Here is a 25424-nt window from a genome sequence, read left to right on the forward strand (position 1 = left end):
TTAGGGTGGCTCCAGACACCCCTAATTTTAGGCAGTGAACTCGCTGTGGATGAGCATTGCCCCCGTTTCAGGCAGGTGTGCAGCCTTCGCTTAGCGGCAGTGCTCAGGGAAAACCTGTTTTCCATTATTGCAGCTAAAGAATCGTAGAATCATAGAGTTGGAAGAGACCACAAGGGCCATCTAGTCCAACCCCCTGCCAAGCAAGAAACTGAGCATCGTGGTGAACCCCCGGTGCTTGTGACAGTCATGTCACATTCTCCCCTCTGGAGCACTTTTTGGGGAAAAAACCTGATTACAGAATTATGACAGAAAGTTGCCAAAGAAGACGTTTAAATGGATAACTTGCCCAGTGCTTGGAAGTGATAAGAACTTGGCAGATATCTCAAATGAAGCATGGGACAGGGAAGGCATATGGAGGAAATCAGTGTCGGATTCAGAGGTGCGCATGTGTGTCATTCGAGGGGGAAAGGTAGGGGAAGCCACACTGGCAGTAAAAACAAAATCAGAATGAGTTTGTGTATATATATACACACACACACACACACACATTTCTGCACCTTTAAATTCCTCCTCCACCTCGACTGGTAGTCCAGCCCAGTGTTTTTATGGTTTCTGAGTGTTCACCAGTTGTTCCCCATCTAAAGCGACAAATTACCTTTTAAATAAATAAATAAATAAGCTTTTCTCTTTCTGTGAATGTGACTTCTCCACGTTCTCCCTGAATCCTGCGTATTCAAGCAGATATCCAGGATGTCGCTGCATTCAGAGTAAGGGAATCGGTAATGGAAAGCCTATCCAAAATGGTTGGGATGTATGAAAATGCTGTAACAGATCTGTGCTCATGATATAATAATAATAATAATAATAATAATAATAATAATAATAATAATCATAAATAGCAATTTTATTATTTGTACCCCACCCAAGTGACTGGGTGGATCTGATCAGTCCGCAGCCCAATGAGAGTCAGCTGGGAAGTCGTAAGCTATTCATCTCCAGCTTGTAACCATTTTCAGTGATGCTCATACCTGAGCTTTCTCTTTCTCTCCATTAGTGTTCTAGTATTAATATTCTGAAAGCATCAGGGCATTAGTGCTGAATTTCCTCTGGTTTGTTTTAAGTTATTTTCTTTTTATTGCCGTGAATGCAATTACACAAAAAAATTCTTTGTAAACGTGCACACAATTTTCTGGCTTCTAAAGTTGTGGTTAGGCGTTCTGCAACCCCCTAATGATCATGACGATGACTAATTACGTAAAGGTAGAACGTAATGAGGCTGTATCTGTGCATTGCAGCAGGGTTGTTCCTTTTTTATTATTGACAGTCTCAGAATCTTTGATTTCTGACTGACAGGTAGAAATTCAGCAGGTCGGTATTTCCCACTGGTACATCTTCATGGTCAGAAAGGAGTAGCTGTTGAATTTGTTTAGACACTGGCCCTTGTTTAGACACTGGGCCTCTGTCCTGTTCCTCCATGCAATAGTCCTGGGGTAAAACCACCCTCCCTTGTGGTCATCAATAGAAGTTCACCTCCCAGGCCAGGGGCCCCCAAACTAAGGTCCGCGGGCCAGATAAGGCCTGAAGGACTTGTTTAGCTGGCCCACGGCAACCCCTGCTGCCTGCTGCCGCCGCCCGCTCTTACCGGCGCTGTGCTGCGCGGCTGCCCACTTCCAGGTCGGAGGAGCACTGGAAATAGCCTATGTGCATGCGTTATTTCCGGTGCACATCCAGGTCGGAGGAGCCCGTGCACATGTGCACGAGCTATTCCAGGCCTTTTCAGCCAGTACAACACTCCGAACTGGAAGTGCGCCGTAAATAGCGTGTGCGCACATGTATGGGTGCGCGTTCCCCTGTCCTCCGGCCTGCCGCGCAATCGGCGCTGGAGACACCGGCCCGAAGCGCGGTAAGTTTGCTGACCCCTGTCCTAGGCCTATAATCGTTTTCAGTTTTCTAAATATTCAAGTTATTTAAATATGCTGTGTGTTATTTGCACCTTAGGGAACAGGGTGGTCACGGGGCCTTGCTAAGCAAAACCAAAACAGACAGATCCTCTCATTCTTACCCTCGAGTGTTGATTCTTCTACCTCATAGAGTCAGCTCTGTTATCCTCCAGTGCTGTGAAAATCCAGTCCTTCCCTCTTCTCCCCCTTTTCCCAATCCAAATGAAAAATCTGCATTTGGTAAGAAAACAGTTAAAATAGTACACAAGTGAATTTATGCTACCCTTCATCATTTTTAAATGTCAAAACTGTACCTCTCCAGCTTCTTTTTTAATGTAGAACTCTACCCTCTCAACAACATTTATTACCTCCCCCCTCCAACAATATTGTTTCTGGATAGAAAAAATGCTCACAATTACAAAATAGTGTGTGCATGAGTAAAATTTGCATTACTTGCTATCTTGACAAGTTTGCAGGATTTGGCTTTCATTGTGGCATGAATTTGAATTTCTGTTCGCAGTAAGCCTGCTTCATTCTCCGCCTTTATGTCTGCAATTCTATATTTACTTTATAAGCTCTATTAAACTCAGTTGAACCTATTTCTTAGTAGACACTGGAAGGATGTTTCCAGATGGTGACCTTGTATAGCAAATGAACACTTCAGACCAGATTTTTCTGTATGCACGTTAATGTGTAGAATATACCTGGGTTCCAAGTTGTTTAGAGAGATGTAATAAGTCAATAGTATTTGGAATTAAATTCAGAAGTAGGCAGCCAGCCAGTGGAGCTCTTTTGACACTAACGAGATACGATCTGATTTTGCTACACCTGTCAAAATCCTGGCAGCTGTATTCTTAACCAACTAAAGCTTTTGGACCGTCTTCAGACAGAGCCTCACATATAACACACCATAGTAATCCAATCAGGAAGTTACCAGGGCATGGAGAACTGGCTAGACTGACCTCTGTCCAGGAGAGGCTGCATCTCATGAGCTGGATGGATGAACCAGGAAGATGGTACTCTGTGCTACGTGGGCCCCGGATGGGCTCACAAGAAGAGGAAGAAGAAGAAGAGGAGTTTGGATTTGGTATCCCGCTTTATCACTACCCGAAGGAGTCTCAAAGCGGCTCACATTCTCCTTTCCCTTCCTCCCCCTCAACAAACACTCTGTGAGGTGAGTGGGGCTGAGAGACTTCAGAGAAGTGTGACTAGCCCAAGGTCACCCAGCAGCTGCATGTGGAGGAGCGGAGACGCGAACCCGGTTCCCCAGATTACGAGTCTTCCGCTCTTAACCACTACACCACACGATATAAAAAGGACAAAGTATGTAATAAAAATAGGAAGAAAAACAAACCAATAACCCCCCTCCCCCTCCCATCTTGATTCCTACTCAGATGTACCAAATTAAAAAAATATTGTTTGCAGGATCACATCCTTTTCAAGGTTCAATCATCTTTCAGAGCCAGAGGCACATGAAACTGGAAGTAGGTTAACAAATTGTCACATGAAGATCCTTTATACCCAGGGGTGTAGCAAGGGGGGGCGGGGGCAGTCCGCCCCGGGTTCCATAATGGAGGGGGTGACAAATTATCAAGGAACAATTTTTTTGGATTTTTTTTTGGATTTTTTTTTTAATGCCTGCTCTGAAGGTCTTATCTTACTATACTAGGGATTATATAGCTATATATGAAATTTCATGCATATCGGTTAATATCTTGACCCTCCTCCACCAAAATAGCTGTTCACTTAGCTGGTATGTCATGAAGGCTGAAATTTCAGTTCAGAGAACATTTACTGTTCCCAACCCTAACCCTGTGGAAAGCCATCTAATTAGACTTCAATTTGATTTTGAGATGTTTTTAGGAGGTAATTTAATTATTGTTTGATTTTATACCAATGTTATGTATCTGATGTTAGCCACCCTGAGCCTGACTTCGGCCAGGGAGGGCGGGATATAATTAAAAGTTTTTATTATTATTATTACTTGTTATTATTCCTTTGTAAGAAAATATGAAATAACGTAAAACCATTTTTTTGCGGGGGGGGGGGATCAATGGGGGGGTTTGACAATAAATTTCCCGCACCGGGTACCACCTGACCTTCCCATGCCTGGGCGGGGGGGGTTGACAAAAAATTTTTTTGCCCCCGGGTACCAAATTACCTTGCTACGCCCCTGTTTATACCAACCAATATTTACCATCGGTGAACTTATTCTAGTGAACAAAATGCCAGTCCAGAGTAGCGGGTGGGTGGTCATGCTGAATAATAACAAGAAAATGAGCAAGAAACAGGCCCCCCATGCCTTTGCAAGAAAGCCTGGTCTTATCCTCACCCTCTCCTCTCCTTTCTTGGTATATCCCTCTCCCCCCCAGTAGGTCCCACAGTATCCAAACATTGCAGTTGATTTGAAGTTAGATCATAAAAAGTGTAGAGAGAGGTGGATGTGGGGAAGGGAAATGGAAATAATCAGCAGGGTGGGACCTGGAAATTCTTCAGAAAGGCCACTGTGGGTGAATGAGGATAGAAGTAGGATGATCCAGAGTGTAGCTTGGCCGCAGGCCACCTAACATTAACTGGAAATGTATGCAGCCCTGTTCATATTTTTGCACCAAAATAATTCCAGTGTCTTTGCCAACTAAACCCAAATTCTTTGCCCTGTAAACTCAACAGGCTGCACTCCAGCCAAATTATGAAAACCATCTTCTCCGTGTATGTTTGTGCTTGCAGAGTAAGCCTGCTCAGTTTGCATGATTTATTTTGAACACATGAAAGGGTTGATGGATCCTACGCCACCCAGAAAACCTTTAAAAAATGAACAAGGCTGTAAGAGAAGATTCAGACACTGCTCCACTTGCCCCATCCCTCCTCTTGTTGCAGCAGGCGAGACTCCGCTTTACTCCAGAGTAAGAGAAACCTAAATGTAAAATGTTTGAAACTGAGCAGAGTTTGGGCCCTCTACTCCCACAAACGCAACAGTGTAAAAAATTTTATATTCTGCTTCCTAGCCAAAATGAGAGACAACAATTTGTCAGATTTTTTTTAAATTTAAGGTAAAGGTAAAGGGACCCCTGACCATTAGGTCCAGTCGCGGACGACTCTGGGGTTGCGCTGCTCATCTCGCTTTACTGGCCGAGGGAGCCGGCGTTTGTCCGCAGGCAGCTTCCGGGACATGTGACCAGCATGACAAAGCCACTCCTGGGGAACCAGAGCAGCGCACGGAAACACCGTTTACCTTCCCGCTGGAGCAGTACCTATTTATCTACTTGCACTTTGATGTGCTTTCAAACTGCTAGGTGGGCAGGAGCAGGGACCGAGCAGCGGGAGCTCACCCCGTCACGGGGATTCGAACCACCGACCTTCTGATCGGCAAGCCCTAGGCTCTGTGGTATAGACCACAGCGCTGCCCGAATCCCTTTTTTAAATTTTTTTTTAAATTTAGGAGCAGTTTATTTCAGAAACATACACACACAATTATACCATTGATAATCGTAATTTGGTCACTAGCAAACATTGAAAAAAGTGTAGCAGTTGTATACTCTTAGCTGCCTTCATTGAAAGTACCAAAATAGAGGTTTTAAAAAATATACTCTAAGGGGAACTAATCTGCATTAACATGACTTAACTCACCCTGTGTAGCAGCCCTGACATAAATCAGCTGCTCTTATTGCCCCTAGGAGGTGAGCTTCTATTGATGACCACGGGGGAGGGGGATTTACCCCAGGACTATTGCATGGAGGAAAGGTTTTTGTTTTGTTTTGTTTTTGTTTTAACCCCCACAGCACAACCCCAATCCTGATCCACAGATGCTGAAATTTATTCATGCATTCAGGGCTGGCCCACCCAGGAAGCAAAGTGAGGTGACTGCTTCAGGCGGCAGGATTCACAGGGGATTCACCCCTTATTCCTGATGTAGATCTTTATTCACCCCTTCTTTCCTGTTGGGTATGAGGGTACCATTTTGTGCTTCGCCTCAGGTGCCAAAATATATTGAGCCAGCTCTGCATGCATTTCATACATTATCTAGTTCGGCCCACAGTCTACCGTGAAGGAAGGGAATATTACTGTAGACTAGATGTGCAGATGGTGACAGCAGTCACGAAATTAGAAGACGCCTGCTTCTTGGGAGAAAAGCAATGACAAACCTAGATAGCATCTTAAAAAGCAAAGACATCACCTTGCCGACAAAGGGCCGTATAGGTAAAGCTATGGTTTTCCCAGTAGTGATGTACGGAAGTGAGAGCTGGACCATAAAGAAGGCTGATTGCCGAAGAATTGATGCTTTTGAATTATGGTGCTGGAGGAGACTCTTGAGATTCCCACGGACTGCAAGAAGATCAAACTTATCCATCCTTAAAGAAATCAGCCCTGAGTGCTCACTAGAAGGACAGATCCTGAAGTTGAGGCTCCAGTACTTTGGCCACCTCATGAGAAGAGAAGACTCCCTAGAAAAGACCCTGATGTTGGGAAAGATGGAGGGCACAAGGAGAAGGGGACGACAGAGGATGAGATGGTTGGACAGTGTTCTCGAAGCGACTAGCATGAGTTTGGCCAAACTGCGGGAGGCAGTGGAGGATAGGGGTGCCTGGCGTGCTCTGGTCCATGGGGTCACGAAGAGTCGGACACAACTGAACGACTGAACAACAACAACAAGAGCTGCCTACCTCTCTCGTAGTGAAGAGCGAGAGGTGTGTGTTTTGATGCTTTTGCTGTTCACTGAAGAAACATGAGAGACAAGGATACTAACCCTTAAGGCTACAATTTTGTTTCCATCCAGTTTACCAGTAAATACCTCTCCTCTTTCCTGCTCTGCTGCTTGGAATCCTTGAATCTCCTGCCATTGGCAGATAATGTGAAGCTTTCGGGCTAATTTATTGCCATCTTCCTTGGCACCTAAACCTGGCTACTGCTAATACACACTTCGGGGAGGGCCACCCCCCCCTGCTGTATGGATTGTGATGTTTTTAAGATTAATGTTGAGGCCTTCACATCAAACACAGCTCTTGCAGTGCCTCATGTGTTTTCCCGAGGCTTTCAAATTTTGCCCTTTAAATGTTGGTTTTTTTTTGCTTTGGCTCCGCTGCTGATCCTAAATAAATGTCAGTTTTGTAGGATCAGAAGAAGTGGTCGTGGCTCTGTTACAAAGGAGGGTTAAGAGCAAGTTTTTAAAGTCTCTCTCTTCCCCCCACCCCTTGCCAGGGGAGACCCAGCCAGATGGGCGGGGTACAAATAATAAATTATTATTATTATTATTATTATTATTATTATTATTATTATTATTACTATTGCTCCATCCTTTCCCAGTACCTCTCAGTAAACTGGCTGCTTACCTGGCTGTGTGAACAGGTACTTAACTCCCCTTCCTTCTCCCCATACACAAACACTCTGTTTCAGGGTTAGGTAAGGACAAGTTTATTTTGCAAGCACCTGAAGACTGAACTCATAAGGCTACAAGTGTGATTGAACTGGAGAATCCCTGCTTCAGACCTCCCTATATGATTACCTGTGTGCCCCACCCCACTCCAGATTTTTCCAGCTCTAGGGCTCCAGAACTTCAGAATACTTGAGAGTCAGAGGCTGGCTTACATGTAGATACTTTCCACATGATGAGCATGACATGTAGGCAGGATCTCTGCCTCTTCCTCCTCTGCAACCTCCGAGAGGCGCTTTGCTGCAAGCCTTTGTCGGTCGCCAAAGCACCTTCCCGGAAGGCGATCATGAAAAGGTCGGGCCAGAGAAGAGGTGCTTTGCCACGGCCCTTGGGTGATTGCCAAAGCGATCCCAGAAGAAAACGTGCCGGCCTTAAATGAGGCATTCCGGGATCCATTTGAAACTGGGCAGTGGCAGGGTATGTAGGGATGCTTGAAGGATCCGATCCTTGCAAAGCCGAATGCAAACTACCTGATCTGGCTGCTCAGACTAATGTGCAGACCAGAATTCAGCTATCCTTTAGATTTCACCTTTCTCTGAATGTTGCGGTGCAGTTCTTGAGAGCCAGTGTGGTGTAGTGGTTAAGAGCGGTAGACTCGTAATCTGGGGAACCGGGTTCGCATCCCCGCTCCTCCACATGCAGCTGCTGGGTGACCTTGGGCTAGTCACACTTCTCTGAAGTCTCTCAGCCCCACTCACCCCACAGAGTGTTTGTTGTGGGGGAGGAAGGGAAAGGAGATTGTTAGCCGCTTTGAGACTCCTTCGGATAGTGAAAAGCGGGATATCAAATCCAAACTCTTCTTCTTCTTCTTCTTCTTCTTCTTCTTCTTCTTCTTCTTCTTCTTCTTCTTGGTACAGATAAGCATCCCAATGCATTTTCAGAGAAAGTCTGTTCCAAAATAAACACTTAATTGCAGTATTCTCTCTCTCTCTCTCTGTGTGTGTGGTTTTTTGTTTTTTGTTTAAGTGGCAGATTAAAGCAGAAATTGGACAAAGAGAGAACACATTAGAAAGTGACACATCCTGGAAATAGGCCAATGAGTGCATCTTTACTGACCTTTTATTTTTCTAATGATGTAACATTCAGCTACAATCTCAGATATAATGGAGTTCCTTATATTATTATAATTTATATTGAAACATTTCTAAGCTGCTTTTCTGGACCAAGTCAGCAAACAAAATGCAAGCATAAGGATGCATTAATCTAAGGCTGTAAACATTTCAAACCCAGAATGAATCCAACGGTACATTAAAATCAGCCAATGTAGAAACACATTTCTAGTTTCCTAGGGAGCTGGGTTGCCGTTGAATGTTTCCATTCGTATGGAAGCAGCTCTGGGAAGGAACAACAGTGCCAACCAGTGGCTGCATCAGATTCCCGTGGCGTGTGTATGTGTATGTGTGTGTGTGTGGGGGGGCTGTTTAGAAGTTTTAAAGTGAACTTTTTGAACTTCTCTAACTCTACATTCTGAGTCCGATGAGTCCGCAGTACTTGCAACTGGGTAACTTAGGTGGCAGCTGGTTTCACTCCAGTACTCCCAGAGCCCCTGGTTCAAGGAAACAAGCCACAGTTGAGTTTCCTGACTCAGAATGATTCCCCCCCCTTGACATGGGCATAGCCGGGGGAGGGAAGCTGCCCCCCAAATCAAGTTATCTCAGATAACTTGGTTCGCGCCCCCAACATAAAACCTGCCCCCACTAATTAAATCCTGGCTATGCCCATGCGTGCGCTGCTCTGGTTCACCAGAAGCAGCTTAGTGATGCTGGCCACATGACTCGGAAGCTGTACGCCGGCTCCTTCGGCCATTAACGCGAGATGAGCACCACAACCCCAGAGTCATCCACGACTGGACCTAATGGTCAGGGGTCCCCTTACCTTTATGCCCATGCCCTTTGATGTACTTGAAGGGGTGGGGGTAGAGAATAAGAACACAATCTAAGAAATAATTTGAATATATTCTTATTAGTTTTTAAGTTTATGAGGGCACGGGGTGGATGGTATCTGGTAAATGTACCAATGATCCAACTTAGATACAGAATTTGGGGCCAGTGCTTTTTTTCTGGGGGTGCTCAAGAGTGCACTGTATCGGCACCTCTCCCCCCAGATGTCAGAAGTGTAACAACTTCATGGTGAGTACTGGCATATTTTTTGCTTTAAAAAAGCAGTGGGATGGGGATGGGGTGGCTAATCTGGTCCCACAGAAAGGAACCGAATCTTGGAGAGAGTGGCTTCAAATTTCCACTGCTTGCAGTACATATTCTCATGGTTCGTGTTCTTCCAGTCTCTTACGCCAAAAGAGTTTGGTGAAATTTTATAGCGCTTCAGTCGGAATTTGCAAAAAGCCAAGTCTCAAACGTACGACCAACAGCGTTGTAAGAAAACATCTCTATGTGTTGCAGTTGCCGTTGTGGCTGCCTGATGAATAGTGCCTTCAACTACAAGAATCATACCTGGAAAAAATTCTTTAGAAACTGTAAAACTCGAAAGGATCTTTGCACATCTACGGGTGGACTGAAGTAGCCTTTTCCCCCTTTGCAAAGTGGAAAACGTGTACGGTTTCTCTTGATTGGCTAGAACAGAACCTGTTTGGTTTTCTGGTCTAGTCAATGGACATCTCATTTGAAATGTGTGGGGCTGGAGCAGACTTCTGAACCTGTGACCTATCATCCAGGTATGGCAACCCACAAGAGATGCAAGGAATCTCCTGCCTCATAGACATGACTCATAGACAGTGTTAGACTTGGTGGCTCATAAGTTACTCAGCCTAGACTAGGTGGAATAGCTGCCTTATTAAGAATTAAGAGGGAAACAGGAAGGCTTTCTTGCTATGGAGAAGCTTCTCCCACCGCTTCCTATCCCGTTACATAAAGCCACCAATGATTGATTAAAGCTAATTTTATGGTGAGAGCTGGACCATAAAGAAGACTGATCGCCGAAGAATTGATGCTTTTGAATTTTGGTGTTGGAGGAGACTCTTGAGAGTCCCATGGACTGCAAAAAGATCAAACTTATCCACCCTTAAAGAAATCAGCCCTGAGTGCTCACTGGAAGGACAGATCCTGAAGTTGAGACTCCAGTACTTTGGCCACCTCATGAGAAGAGAAGACTCCCTAGAAAAGACCCTGATGTTGGGAAAGATGGAGGGCACAAGGAGAAGGGGACGACAGAGGAGGAGATGGTTGGACAGTGTTCTCGAAGCGACTGGCATGAGTTTGGCCAAACTGCGGGAGGCAGTGGAAGACAGGAGTGCCTGGCGTGCTCTGGTTCATGGGGTCACGAAGAGTTGGACACGACTGAACGACAACAATTTTATGGTACTGGAGAGTGGCTCTCATTGCTCTTAAAAATGATCAACTGTGCATAATCATTGGCTCAGTGAGTGGATACTTTTATTATTAGGTTCTAATGGGTCTAATTACAGGTGGAGATGAATCAGCGTACAGGGGGGAGGTTCAAAAAGTATCTACAAGGTGCTTAGAAAAGAACTTGCACCTAAATATTAGCAAGACAAAGGAGATGGTGTTGGGCTTTCGGAAGAAGAGAGGGGAACTAGCCCCATTGTGTATCAGGGGTGTGTGTGTGTGTGTGTGTGTGTGTGTGTGTGTGTGAAGAGAGTCTCTTCCTTCAAATTCCTGGGAGTTTACCTTAGTGAAGACCTCACTTGGAAAACAATATAACTCAGGCGGTTAGGAAGGCCCAACAGAGACTCCATTTCCTCAGGGTCTTGCGAAAGAACAATGTTAAACAACCATTGATGACCTCCTTCTACTGGTCCACAAAAGAAAGTGTCCTCTCATATTGTATCACAGTGTGGTACGTTGGCTTGACAGCCACGGACAGAAAGTCTTTACCGAGGGTGGTGAACACAGCACATGATATCATGGGCTGCCCCCTGAGCCCGCTAGATGACATCGCAAGGGATCGTTGACTTAGGAGAGCGAGAAAAATTCTCAGGGACGATTCACACCCCGGCCAGCACCTCTTCAATCTTCTACCCTCGGGCAGGAGATATAGAAGTATAATCTGTCTTATCAACAGGCCAAAAAACAATAATACTGTGTCCAGTTCTGGGCACCACAGTTCAAGAAGGATACTGACAAGCTGAAACGTGTCCAGAAGAGGGCAACCAAAATGGTCCAAGGCCTGGAAACAATGCCTTATGAGGAACGGCTTAGGGCACATGTCCTAGCTTGTCAATACCCTTCTTCAATTGTAGTGCCCAGAACTGGACACAGGTGTGGTCTGGCCAAGGCTGTGAATTGTTACCCAGCTACCATTTTGAGACTTCTTTGGAAGGAGGGGTGGCCATGACAGTTTGAGTTGTGTCAAAGGCCTGGAAACGATGCCTTATGAGGAACGGCTTAGGGAGCTGGGTATGTTTAGCCTGGAGAAGAGAAGGTTAAGGGGTGATATGATAGCCATGTTCAAATATATCAAAGGATGTCATATAGAGGAGGGAGAAAGGTTGTTTTCTGCTGCTCCAGAGAAGCGGACACGGGGCAATGGATTCAAACTACAAGAAAGAAGATTCCACCTAAACATTAGGAAGAACTTCCTGAGAGTGAGAGCTGTTCGGCAGTAGAATTTGCTGCCAAGGAGTGTGGTGGAGTCTCCTTCTTTGGAGGTCTTTAAGCGGAGGCTTGACAGCCACCTTTCAGGAATGCTTTGATGGTGTTTCCTGCTTGGCAGGGGGTTGGACTGGATGGCCCTTGTGGTCTCTTCCAACTCTATGATTCTATGATTCTAATTTCTATCCGTGGGCTGTTACTGGGCTGCTGAACAGAAAACAATATACCGGTAGTGCAACTGACTTTCAGGGTTGGTGTGTTGTGCGACAAGCACACAGCGTGCAATGAGATTGAGCGTTTTTTTTGGGGGGGGCTTTGTTAATTTCATTGTACGCAGGTTGTACATTGACAATAAAGGTATTCTTCTTCTTCTCTCTAATGGGTTGTCGCTGATCATCAGTGATGATGGCCGACATCACCAACTGGTCAGAAAGATTTTTAGTTACTTTTAGTCATTGACAAGGATGAAACCAACAGATTTTTCTTCTTGGAAAGTGTTCAAACTTAAGCAGCATTGTTTTAGTAGTGCTTGATGCTCTTGGTGTATGTTCTGGCAGAAATTTCACTCTTCTTTACCAGAAATATTTGACAAGCTGGACAGAATTCAGCGATGAGCCACAAAAATGACAAAAGGCCCGGAGAGACTGACTTGATTGAGGCTCTGTTGCAAGACTCAAAGCTGTGGAGTTTTAGGTTGATGGAGGGAAAGGGACACAGTAACTGGCTGCATTATTTCAAAAGAATTTGAAGGGAAATACGAGAGGGGGCTTTGTAGGGAAGGATGCAAAGAGGAGTGGCTTCTTTGTGGGAACGTGATATCCTCAGGAAGCATGAGTCTCAAGCAGGCAAGGAGCCATCTCCACTGGAATGTCTAGGGGCATAAACAATGCACCCCGCCCTCAGGAATTCTGCACCCGTGCAAATTCAAATTCTGAACAACAAAGGCTGAATTCTGAGACCGGTATAAATTCTGCAAGACAAGCAGATTTGCCAAGATGTCTTGAATTTATAGATATATCTTGTTGTTGTTGTTGTTCAGTCGTGTCCAACTCTTCGTGACCCCATGGACCAGAGCATGCCAGGCACGCCTATCCTTCACTGCCTCTCGTAGTTTGGCCAAACTCATGTTGGTAGCTTCAAAAACACTGTCCAACCATCTTATCCTCTGTCGTCCCCTTCTCCTTGTGCCCTCCATCTTTCCCAACATCAGGGTCTTTTCCAGGGAGTCTTCTCTTCTCATGAGGTGGCAAAGTACTGGAGCCTCAACTTCAGGATCTGTCCTTCTAGTGAGCACTCAGGGCTGATTTCTTTGAGAATGGATAGGTTTGATCTTCTTGCAGACCATGGGACTCTCAAGAGTCTCCTCCAGCACCATAATTCAAAAGCATCAATTCTTCGGCGATCAGCCTTCCTTATGGTCCAGCTCTCACTTCCGTACATTACTTTTATATATCTACTTTTTATTAATTCTGAGGTTTTTTGGTCTTGGAAATTCGATTTATGGGGATTTCTGTGTAAACCGACCTAATCTGTACTTCTCAGATTAAAGTGCAGATCAGAACATAACTATCTTTTAAATAATAATAATAATAATAATAATAATAATAATAATAATAATAATAATTTTTTATTTCTACCCCGCCCTTTCCAATCCAAAGACCAGGCTCAGGGTGGCTAACAACAAATATAAGACAGTGATTAAAACAACTTAAAAACACCATAAAAACAAACATCAGTGGGATCCCCAGGGCTAACTGGCCAGGTTAGTCATGCTAGGCCAGTAGGGAGACCAGGGTGGAATTTTAATGTAGGGACCCAGAAGGGTTTCTTCAGAAAAAAGGGAAGGGGAAAAGGAATAGGGCATCAGGCTAGATTAAAGGCCAGGCGGAATAACTCTGTCTTACAGGCCCTGCAAAAGGAGGTCAGGTCCCACAGGGCACTAGTCTCGTGGGACATAGTATTCCACCAGGTCGGAGCCAACACTGAAAAAGCCCTGGCCCTTGTGGATGATAATCTGGCTTCTTTTGGGCCCGGGACCCTTAAGCTATTGTTATTTGTGGACCTTTTGGATTGTGTATGTCTCTGAATCATGTAAATACACTGCTCAAAAAACGTGCCAGAATGCATTTAAATGTGCATTTTATGATAAAATATGTCGAGTTAAAGAAACATGAGAAATGTGTTAGAACAAAATACATACTTTTTTTGAATGGATTTTTAAAACATCACAGATGGCGGAAACGATATAGAATGGACTTAATGAATGAACACATGTAGAATTGGCAATAAACTGATCCGCTCATCCTGAGCCTGGGGAAGGGGTGATGTGCTTTGCAGCTTGTATCTGTAAATGTTCAGCAGCACATTTGCTGCAGACAGCTTATTTAAAATAAAAATCAAATTATCCAGATTCTCCAAAATCCAAACAAGCAAGTTAAAGGAAAACAATTCAGCTTGAAACTGTATATCCAAAAGGCACATATGTCTTCAAATGTCATCATATTCAGAGTAAAATATTTGATGCATATCATCTTCCCTTCAGTGGTTTTCACAACTGAATACAGTTAACAAACAAGAACGTGCCTGCCTCCCTCAGTGGCAGCAAGGGAATATTGATTTCCTAATTTAGGGTTCAAAAAAACAAAACAAAACCAGGGATCGTATTATACATGGGGGCTTCTTATACATGGAAAAATACTGTAGTTCCTAAGAATGTGAGCTGAGACATGGGAATCCCAGGGCTTTTTCAGACTGTTGCTGTTTTCAGTTGGCATTGAATCACATGCCACATAACCTTAAGTGGCACTTGGGACCCGAAGCAAGTGTTGTTGATTTGATTTGGAACAGTGAACATAGTGTGATCAAGTTCAATATGTGTGCAGACTGACAAATGGAAAATAATAAAATAATAAAATAAAATAAAATAACAAAGTTGCATTTGACTTCAAAAGAAGAAACTTATGTAAAATGAGGATATTGTTAAAAGGAAAGTTGAAAGGCAAAGTCAAGAGGGTCAAATCTCTCCAAAATGCCTGGGAGTTGTTTAAAATCACAATATCAGAGGCCTAGCTAAAATGTAGACCGCAGACCAAGGAAGGTACCACCAAAGCCAAGAGGGTGCCTGTGTGCTTAGCAATCAATCAAGTAAGCGATTTAAGCCAAGAAGGCTTCCTTTAGAGCAGGGGTCAGCAACCTTTTTCAGCCGTGGGCCGGTCCACCGCCCCTTAGACCATGTGGTGGGACGGGCTATATTTTGAAGGGGGGGGGGATGAACTAATTCCTATCCCCCACAAATAACCCAGAGATGCATTTTAAATAAAAGCACACATTCAACTCATGTAAAAACACCAGGCAGGCCCCACAAATAACCCAGATATGCATTTAAATAAAAGCACACATTCAATTCATGTAAAAACACCAGGCAGGCCCCACAAATAACCCAGAGACTCGTTTTAAATAAAAGCACACATTCTACTCATGTAAAAACACCAGGCAGGCCCCACAAATAACCCAGAGATGCATTTTAAATAAAAGCACACATTCTACTCATGTAAAAACACCAGGCAGGCCCCACAAATAACCCAGAGATGCATTTTAAATAAAAGGACACATTCTACTCATGTAAAAACACCAGGCAGGCCCCACAAATAACCCAGAGATGCATTTTAAATAAAAGCACACATTCAACTCATGTGAAAACACCAGGCAGGCCCCACAAATAACCCAGAGACGCATTTTAAATAAAAGCACACATTCTACTCATGTAAAAACACGCTGATTCCTGGACCGTCCGCGGGCCGGTTTGAGAAGGCGATTGGGCCGCATCTGGCCCACAGGCCTTAGGTTGCCTACCCCCTGCTTTAGAGAATGGAAGTCTTGTCCAAGTGAGAAGAAAAAGAAACGAAAACTTTGGCATAAGGAATGCAAGCGGACAGTAAGAAAGGCTAAATTTGAGCAACACCTTGCTAGAAACATAAAAGACCAGCAATATAAAGACATACTGACATATCTCAGTAGCAAGAGATTAGCAAGGCAGGTGGTTGTGCCTTTGGATGAAAAGCGAGTCAAAGGTTGCTTAAGGAGATCACAGAACGAGTTCTTTGCACCTGTCTTCACAAGGGAAGATACAGGGCAAATTTGTGTTTCTGAGCCATCTTCCATGGGAAGGGAGTCTGAGGAAAATGAGCATACAACTTCTCCTAAAGAATAGTGGGAACCGTAGTTCATGAAGGCTGCTGGGAAGAAACTACAGCTCCTAGGATTCTTTGCGGGAACTCACGTGCTTTAAATGTGTGCGCCCCCCCCTCTCTTCTGCTGACTCCTCCTCTTGTTCCAATTTGCTTAAAAGCAACACTTGCTTCTCCCTTTTCAAACATTTTCTGGCTTTTATTCTCCCTTAGCTCACACTTCATGCTTCCTGTCCTGTAGCCAAACAACTATAAATATAATGGCAGATTCAATCTCTCCCCCCCCCCCATGTAGGGTACTTTGCAATCAGTTTATAAGCAGCTAGCCAGTTGATCACCGCTCTCTATTGCAAAGGTTAAAACAAAGACACCCCCCCTCCAAATAGTGCTACACTATGCAATGACATAACCAGCCTTTTTTCCTGTGTTTTTTAATTCCCCTCCTAGAAAGTTCCTGAATATCCAGTGTCTTGAAAGTGGCTTCTGGGAAGACGGTAGCTGTGTTCCAGTGCTGTGTAAGCCACCCCCGCCGGTCTTTGAGGGGATATACAACTGCACAAACGGCTTTGAGCTTGACAGCCAATGTGTTCTCAGCTGCAGCCCACAGAATAAGAAGGTAAGGATCGGTCGGTATAGTGGCTGATTTACTAAATAGCCCAGAGCAATCTAGGATCTCCGTTGAAGGGTGGAAATAGCAAATTTGGCAGTTCCGCATTTTGGCTGTCTCCTTTTGCCTTGCTTGCTGCTATCTCTTGAGCAGGGGTCGGCAACCTAAGGCCCACGGGCCACAGGCGGCCCACGGGGGGGGGGGTCATTTAACTGGCCCACGAGCCGCCCCCGAACCGAGCCGCCCGCTTGGCTTCCACGGCGCTGGGAATTGCGTCTGCGCAGACGCCAAAAATCACGGGCTCTGGCCCACGGAAGGATCTCCGCTGCAATGAACTGGCCCAGGTGAGGAGGTAAACTTTGCTGACCCCTGCTCTTGAGTTTGTTTTTATTTTGTTTTAGATAGAGAAGCAGAGAGAAGGGCAGTTGAGCCAGTGGAAACAGGAGCAGGGAGGTATTCATTTCCTGCTTCCCCTGGAATGGATTGCTTGCACTGCATGTACAAATTCAGATCAGTCAACTGCTTATTTATTAACCTGGAATACTTCCAGGGCTGGCGCGTCCATTAAGGCGAACTAGGCAATTGCCTAGGGTGCCAAAATGGAGGGGGCGCTGGCCAGGCTTGGGCGGGGGGGGGCAGGACAGGACGGGCTAGCAGCAGCTTCTCCGCTGTAGCGGAGAGGTGCTGCTTGCCCCCTACACCACCCCCTGTCACCTGCCAAAGCAGGCTTTGGCAGGGGGGGGTAGTGGTGGAGAGGCGAGCAGCAGCCTCTCCACCCCCCCCACCTCCCGCTAAAGCAGGCTTTGGCGGGGGCGCCATAAGGTGGTCTGCCTAGGGCGCAAGAAACCCTACCACCGGTCCTGAATACTTCTGTCCCTAGTTTTATGCTCATAATCACTGATAAGATCGAGGTGTTTGTTTGTTTGTTTGTTTGTTTGCTTGAAATATTTGTAGGCAACTCAGCGTAACTAAACATCATAGTGGTGAACAACAATACAAAAAAATGGATAAAAAGCAGTTATCTATATCTATCTATCTATATAAATGCTTTCAAATTAATAAAGCATTTTAAAAAGAAAAAAGAAAAGTACGTTATGTTGGAGCTTGGCTAAGTCCAATGGGCAGCATTTGTTCCACAAGGAAGGTGCCACTGGAGGAAGTCTTTGATGCTACAGATAGGACTTACGATGCATGGTACCACAAAAAGGGACCCCATGGATGGCTGCAGTGAATGGGGAGATATATAAGGGGCTCGGGTGATCTTCCTCTGGTCCCAAGTTGTTGAGGGCTCTTACATTAACAGTAAGACCTTAAGCCAGTGCAGTTTTCTCAGCGCTGGTGCTAGGCGTTGTCAGGTGGCAACCATGACCGCTTTATCCTGCACTAACCACAACTTCCAGACCAAATGTGAGGCCATCCTCATACAGAATTGTATCTGAAGAAGTGTGCACATGCACACGAAAGCTCAAACTTAGTTGGTTTCTAAGGTGCTACGGGAAGGAATTTTTCATTCCCCAAATTTGTGCCAGTTTAGTGAAAGCCGTACTTGGGGTGTTGACTCAGCGAAGGTGTTTGCTTTTAGTGAATCTGCCCACAAGAGCAGGCTAGAATTTCATGATGTATCCTTTGTACTTCAGGTCCCAATCCTTTGCACTAAAGATGGCTTGTGGACAGAGGAATTTAAATTGTGTGAAGGTCTGCAGGGGGAATGTTCACCACCTGAAGAGCTTAACTCAGTGGAGTACAAGTGTGAGGAAGGCTATGGAATTGGTAAGAACTTCTCCCCCTTCTCTCCTCTCCTGCAACCCCCTTTTTTCAGGCTCTTGGAAGAAAGCTTCCTTGCTTCCCTCCAAAAAGCTCTAAGAATTAGAAAAGAGTTCATGAGTCAGCGGTGATTTAATTGATGGTACATTTCAGATTAATTGCTGCTATAATGGTCTATGGATTAACTCAACAATGCTATTTTAATTTTGATTTATTTACCTGATCATTGGAGGATTGGAGAAACCCAAAATTATCTGGAGATGGGGGGAGGTAAGTGCCTTTTCAATGAGGAGGACATCATGTAGATGCTGCAAAAATAAATACAGAAATAAAATACTGATGGAAGCAGCTTCACATTAAACTCCATTTTGGATTTGCCCAGAGAGAAGCAGGGCATGGATGCCGGCAATTTTTATTGGATTTGGGTTTTCATCTGAGCTGGAGAATAATTTTGGACCTCACAGCCTTCATTCAAAGGCAGCCTAGATGTTTGGACTGTGTATCTTAAATGCAGAACAGTCCAAACTTTAGAACTATTCATATCTTTGCACATGACTTCCTGTTGCTTTTGGATCACAGGTATCATGAATGCATATTCTAGATCATATTTCTTCCTGTTGAGTAGGATTTTATATAGTGCAAGTGTAGAGTTTTTTGTTTTTGCTGCAGAGATTAAATCCTGTAGCAGCCTAGGTGTTTCCGATGCTGCTATAGCGTCAGGGCCAAACTACCTTTCCAACATATGTTTCAGTTGGGTGTATTGCCATTGCGTTTCACTAGTTAGTCCATACTTTACTTGCAAAGTCTTATATTCCACAAATTTATAATTTTCATCAATTAATTGATTCAATGTCAAAATACATTTTTTTCATCCAATTTTGCCAAATTATTACTTGATTTCCAATTTTTAATTTTGGGTTGGCCCATATTGTTAATTTCTCATGCCGATAGGGGTCACCCTTATTGTTTTTATTTATATTCATCCAAATTTTTATAGGTGCTTTAATAGTCTCCAGCATAATAGGATATTTCATAAAATTGGAGCCAAGTTTAGTCCACCCTACAAGAGGTTCAAAGAAACTATATTCGAGAGAAGCCCAAATGGGATTCTTGCTAGCTCTCCAATAATTAGTCTTACTGAGCAGGTAAGCCTGTTGGTATGATTCCAGATTTGGGAGCCCAAAGCCGCCTTCCTTAGTTGGGAGTTGCATTTTATGTAATGATATTCTTGGTGGCTTTGTGCCCCACAGACATGATTTAAATAGTTGATTTATTAAGGTTACCTGCTCTTTTACCCTCCAGGTGCTGTGTGCACACCTTCCTGTCTAATTCTCCCGAAAGATCCGGTAACACTGCCTGAAAATGTCACTGCAGATACCATGGACCACAGATTGAAGCCTACTAGAGTCCAGGTAAAGCGGTCCAGGTGATGTGGGAGGTAGTATATAAATTACCAAAAGTAAAGAAAACTGTATTACCACCAGCCGTTCTCACCTTGTGTGTTCTGGCTTGTTGCTATGCAAGAAGCTTCCCTGGTGATCTGGGTAGTTGCTCTGCAGAACCAAAATGGGGGAGATTTTTGTTGAAAGGCTCTAAAAGGTAAAGGTAAAGGGACCCCTGACCATTAGGTCCGGTCGTGTCCGACTCTGGGGTTGCGGCGCTCATCTCGATTTACTGGCCGAGGGAGCCGGCATACAGCTTCCGGGTCATGTGGCCAGCATGACTAAGCCGCTTCTGGCAAACCAGAGCAGTGCACAGAAATGCTGTTTACCTTCCCGCCGGAGCGTTACCTACCATATTTTTCGCTCCATAGGACGCACCGGGCCATAGGGCACACCTCAATTTTAGAGGAGGAAACAAGAAAAAAAAAATCTGGTTTTCCTCCTCTAAAAGCCCTGGTTTTTTTTTAGGATCAGCTAAAAGTTTTGCAGCTTTTTTTGCAAAGGGAAAAGCCCTGGTTTTTTGAGGATCAGCTAAAAGTTTTGCAGCTTTTTTGCAAAGGGGAAAAGCAAAGCTCCTTTTGCAAAGGAGGAAAAGCAAAGAGGAAAAGCCCCGTTTTTATGGGGTTTAACTCACATTTCTGCAGCTGCTAAAGGAAAGGGAGCCTTTTCTACAGTTTCCAGACAGATAATCTAATCAGCCAGACAAACAACCTCCCCTCTGCAGCACATTCAACAAAGGAGGGCAGGGCTGAAAGGGAGCCGGGACTCTTATCTCTCTCCCGATCTCTTGCTGATCAGCTGCTGAGCAGGGTCCTTTCAACACCCTCTTTTCTCTTTGTAAAATAAAAAGCATGATCCTCTTTTGGCCCCTGGAAAATTCAGCTCCAGGGACCACCATTCGCTCCATAAGACGCACAGATATTTCCCCTTACTTTTTAGGAGGAAAAAAGTGCGTCTTGTGGAGCGAAAAATACGGTATTTATCTACTTGCACTTTGACGTGCTTTCGAACTGCTAGGTGGGCAGGAGCTGGGACGGAGCAACGGGCGCTCACCCCGTCGCGGGGATTTGAACTGCCGACCTTCTGATCAGCAAGCCCTAGGCTCCGTGGTCTAATTCTCTACCCCTCCCACCTTTGATGATTTTCCAAAAATCAGTGTGAAATTCAGTTCATACATTGAATGATCCTTGGTTGGCTACACTTAGGGTCATCCATATGTTTGGTAAGGAAACCATTCACTTTACTTGACTGAGCTTCATCTGCTCTTAGTAATGTCAGCACGTCAGCTAAACATCACCGACTCCGTACCATTTTGATGCCATCACTTCTAGTACTTGGTCCCTGAATAGCCAAGATCGGTCAAAAAGTTACAAGAGCACAGAGAAATGACCACTAAAGTAGCAACAAAGAGTGTCAGCACTGGGGTGTTATTGGCTGCAAACAATCCCCCCAAAAATAAGGGATTAATGACTTCTCATTCTGCCCTCCCAGAACCGCCGTTTTGAAGGAGGGGATTGAATGAATGTAAAGCGTTGTAAGGTTTTCAGTGGCTGCTCATGAGTAACCAGGCTGACTCCGAGGCTTCTAAAACTAGGTTTCTTTATTGTGCAAATGTATACAGTGCAGCAACAAAAAAAGACGTCCAGCTCATCCTTCGGCAGAGTCCGGGAATGACCCCTTCCGGTTCTTTGCCCAGCATAAAAGCCGCGGGATGCGGAACCCGCGCCTACCCCCCCCTGTGTCTTTCCCCCCTGCGCAAGTGGGGAGACGGAAGAGGTGCTTCCCCTCCAGCCTCTGCTTGGCGCGCGGGCTCTCTATCCCTGCCAGAGCCCTGACTCCTACTTCCTGGTCCCATCTCTCCCTCCCCACTAGAGGGATCACTGCCTTCCCCACTGGAGGAAGACGAATTGCTCAGCAGTTGAGGCGGGGGCTCGCGATACTGATCATAGCTGTCAAGTATCCCTTTTTTGGCGGGAAACTCCCTTATTCCAAGCCGTTTCCCGCTGCTATCCCTTATTGTTGATATCCCTTAAATTTCCCTTATTTCCGGGAAGGAGAGTTGGGAGTCCGGGGACTCCTTGGGTCCCTGCCTTTCTCAGCCCTGCCTGCCTGCCTACCTCACAGGACTGTTGTGGGGATTAAATGAGGGCTAGGACCAGGGAGCTCCTTGGGGAAAAAGGTGGAATATAAATACCTAATAACAAATAGACAGACAGACAGATATATAAAGGAGAAGATAAAACAGACGAATGTTTCTCGGCAACAGGGGCTCAGATTAAGCATTGCTGCCCCTAACTGGAGGCAGAGCAGAGCCAACCTGGCCAGAAGCCATCAGTGGTCCTCTCCTCCTGCATGAATTTGCCTAATCCTTTTCTATAGCCATCCAAGTTGGTGGCCATCGCTGCTCCCTGTGGCAGGGAGTTCCAGAGGTTACCGTGTGCTGCATGGATAAGTGCTTTCTTTTCTCTGCTCTGATTTCTCTTTCCTGGGAGCTCTTTCCTGGTGTAAATTAATTTGTAGCTTGGGGGGATTACCACTGGGCTGTCCCCGGGACAGGTGAGGGTGCTGATCCCTTATTTTCAAATCCGAAACTTGACAGCTATGATACTGATAAAGCCCTGGCAACTCCTTGCCTTGCAGCGAAGGCAGCCCCCCGACAAGATTATTCCACAGTGGTTTCCCTCGAATGAAGCTGAACAGGTGTTGCAGATGTTGAAACTCTCTGACATCGTCCAAAGCTCACATGTTTCCGGGAAGAGGAAATACATGTGTACAGAAATGTGCATCTGCACATATGAATACTCTAGCAGGAAGGGGTGGATTAAATGTGGCAAGAGCGTTAGTCTGGAAACAACTGCAGAGTCCCTCTTTTCTCTTCAGCTGTGGTTCCATTCCAAGCTGTCTTGATCCAAGCTGGTTTTGGTTTGAATATTTGGCTAGGATTTCCAATTTCTTGCTAATGGCCGACTTAGGAAATATCGTCCTGCTTCCCCCCTCCATGGAATGGCTAAAATGCCTCAAATATTATAACTTCTTTGTTCTCCCTTAATTGGGTCTATCAAGAATGATATTTCTGAAAATAAAACTGAAGCATACTGAAAGCACAGTGGAAGGGAAAATAAAAGCAGGGAGTGCTACCAAGAGCCAGAGTTTCAAACCAAGATTACCCTGTTCCTCCGAAGAATTTTCAGGAAGTGTGGGAATTCTCAGGGTTTCATTCATTTGGACACCGCTGTGTGTTAGGTTGAGTCAGCCATATGGGATGTGTTGCAGCAGGGGAGGCTGTTGTTTTGTGGCCCTGGAAAGAAGGCCTTGAGTTGGAATTCTCCAACACTGGTCGCTAAGGCACATATTCTTTGTTTATATTTCTCAATTCCTTGACCGCTTTGTACATTTCTGATTCCCTTCTCTTCCTCCTGGACTTGACTGTCTGCAAAGCTTTGTCCCATGTGCAAGGTTGCATGTGAAATCTGTAGCACTTCACAGGTGGAATCTTTAGATGTAATGACCGCTCCCCACATTAAAATGGGGGGGCGACGTTTGCGTGGTCGCACGTAGCCCCCTGAATTCCTGGGCGACACCTGGTAGTTCGGCTGGCTGGCTGCACCCTCCCCCAGAAGGGATACCTGGGGTTTCCGCCTACCCAGCTAACTGTCCAATCCCACCTGGGGGAGGCGTAGCCAAGGGATTGGCCAGGTAAGGGGGGGGGACCACGCAGCCCACACAATAGAGAGTGTAGCTTACCAGGAAGCAGCAGTCTTGCTCCAGAGTTTCTCCCCCCCCTCCACTCCCTCAATTAACGCTTACTTTACAGGTTAACCTTTTTTCCCCCACAGGCACTCAGGCGCTGCTATGCCAAGGCCGCTGTTGAAGGGCCAGAAAGGAATTTCCCTGCATTGGCAGGTTTCGCCTTTCCCGTAGCAATTCGTCACAACTTTGGCGGTTCCAGGCCTTGGGCGGAATCCTTTGGTCTATCTTCCTAAATGGGAGGGGGGGCGTGGGGTGGTGACTCCACGCCCCCAGTGTGGCGGCAATAACAGGGTTCCCCATTAAAGGGGTATTGGGGGGAGGCATTGTCCATACGCCGAGAGGTTGTCATTGCTGTCCCCCACCAGTGGCGGCAAAATGGGGGGGGGGCGGGCTATCTGCTTGAACATATGTTCTCCAGAGCCAGCCCAATCCGCAGACATTCTGGATAACCCTGCAGTTTCCCAGGTCCCCGGCTGGGGGCTGGGAAGGATAAACGCCCAATGCCTGAGCCATCTGAAACTTAATAAAGTTGTGGCCAATTTTAATCCCATAGCACGTTGTCTTGTGTCATTATTCCGCTCAGGGGGTCGCCTAGGGTTTGGGGGACTCCGCCTGTCCACACAAACATTACAGATCATTGGTCATTCTGGTCATACTTAATCTTTAATACTTAAAGCAGGAATGAAGAACCTGCAGCCTCCCAGACTAAAGCTCCCATTTTCCTGGCCATCAGTCAAGGAGCTTCAAATTCAACAATATCTGAAAGGCAAAGGTTCCTCATTTCTGACATACAGTGATACTGTAGAGAGGCACACCTTACTTCCCACACCACATGAAACTTTCTGCTTTTTCGTTTCTTCAGAGTATCGTGTGCACTGGAAGACTGGAGTGGCATCCAGATCCGAAAGCCATTCATTGTATTTCTTCATGCGAGGTAAGGTGTGTGTGTTTTTTGCAGAATGGATGTTTGGTGCCAGATTCTATTGTCTTTGCTTCTTATCTTGTGACACACCGGGCTGACAAAATTGAGGACCCCATTTTCCGAAATGCAGAGGTTTGAATGTTTATGTTTTTGCAAAGTAGAGACCACCAGCAAAAATCCATCTAGTCATACCCCCATGAAATGCATGCTTTAGTTGAAAGCATCCTTGACAGATGGCCGTCCAATCTCTGCTTAAAAACCTCAGAGGAAGGAGCATCCATCACCTCCTGAGAGAGTCCACTCCACTGTCAAGCAGCTCTTACTGTCAGGAAGGTCTTTCTGATGTTGAGTCGGAATCTCCTTTCTTGTAACCTGAATCCATTCGACTGAGTCCTACCTTCCAGAGCTGGAGAAAACAAGCTTCCTTGTTCTTCCATGTGACAACCCATTAGATATTTGAAGACGGCTATCATATCTCTGACAGTAAGAGCTGATTGACAGTGGAATGGTCTCCCTCAGGAGGTGGTGGGCTCTCCTTCCTTGGAGGTTTTTGGATGGCCATCTGTCATGGATGCTTTAGCTGAGATCCCTGCATTGCAGGGGGTTAGACTAGATAAACCTTGGGGTCCCTCCCAACTCTAAAATTCTCTGATCTCCTCCTAGTCTCCTCTTTCCCAGGCTAAACATACCCAACTCCCCAAACCATTCCTCATAAGGCTTGGTTTCCAGGTCCTTGCTCATCTTGTAGCCTTCTTCTGCACATGTCCTAGCTTGTCAATACCCTTCTTCAATTGTAGTGCCCAGAACTGGACACAG

General features: G+C 45.4%; 1 protein-coding gene across 1 annotated transcript in view; it reads left to right on the top strand.

Moving 5' to 3' along the window:
- The window catches only part of PAPPA2 (pappalysin 2), a 143626-nt gene that overhangs the window by 94610 nt on the left and 23592 nt on the right, over positions 1-25424 (top strand). The window contains exons 17-20 of the mRNA XM_033151073.1: positions 16571-16739; positions 18368-18500; positions 19797-19906; positions 24549-24620. Of these exons, the coding sequence (XP_033006964.1) occupies positions 16571-16739; positions 18368-18500; positions 19797-19906; positions 24549-24620 (484 nt within the window). The remainder of the gene's footprint in view (positions 1-16570; positions 16740-18367; positions 18501-19796; positions 19907-24548; positions 24621-25424) is intronic.

This window comes from Lacerta agilis, chromosome 6 (genome assembly GCF_009819535.1).
Source record: "Lacerta agilis isolate rLacAgi1 chromosome 6, rLacAgi1.pri, whole genome shotgun sequence".
In the NCBI taxonomy this organism is placed as follows: Eukaryota; Metazoa; Chordata; class Lepidosauria; order Squamata; family Lacertidae; genus Lacerta; species Lacerta agilis.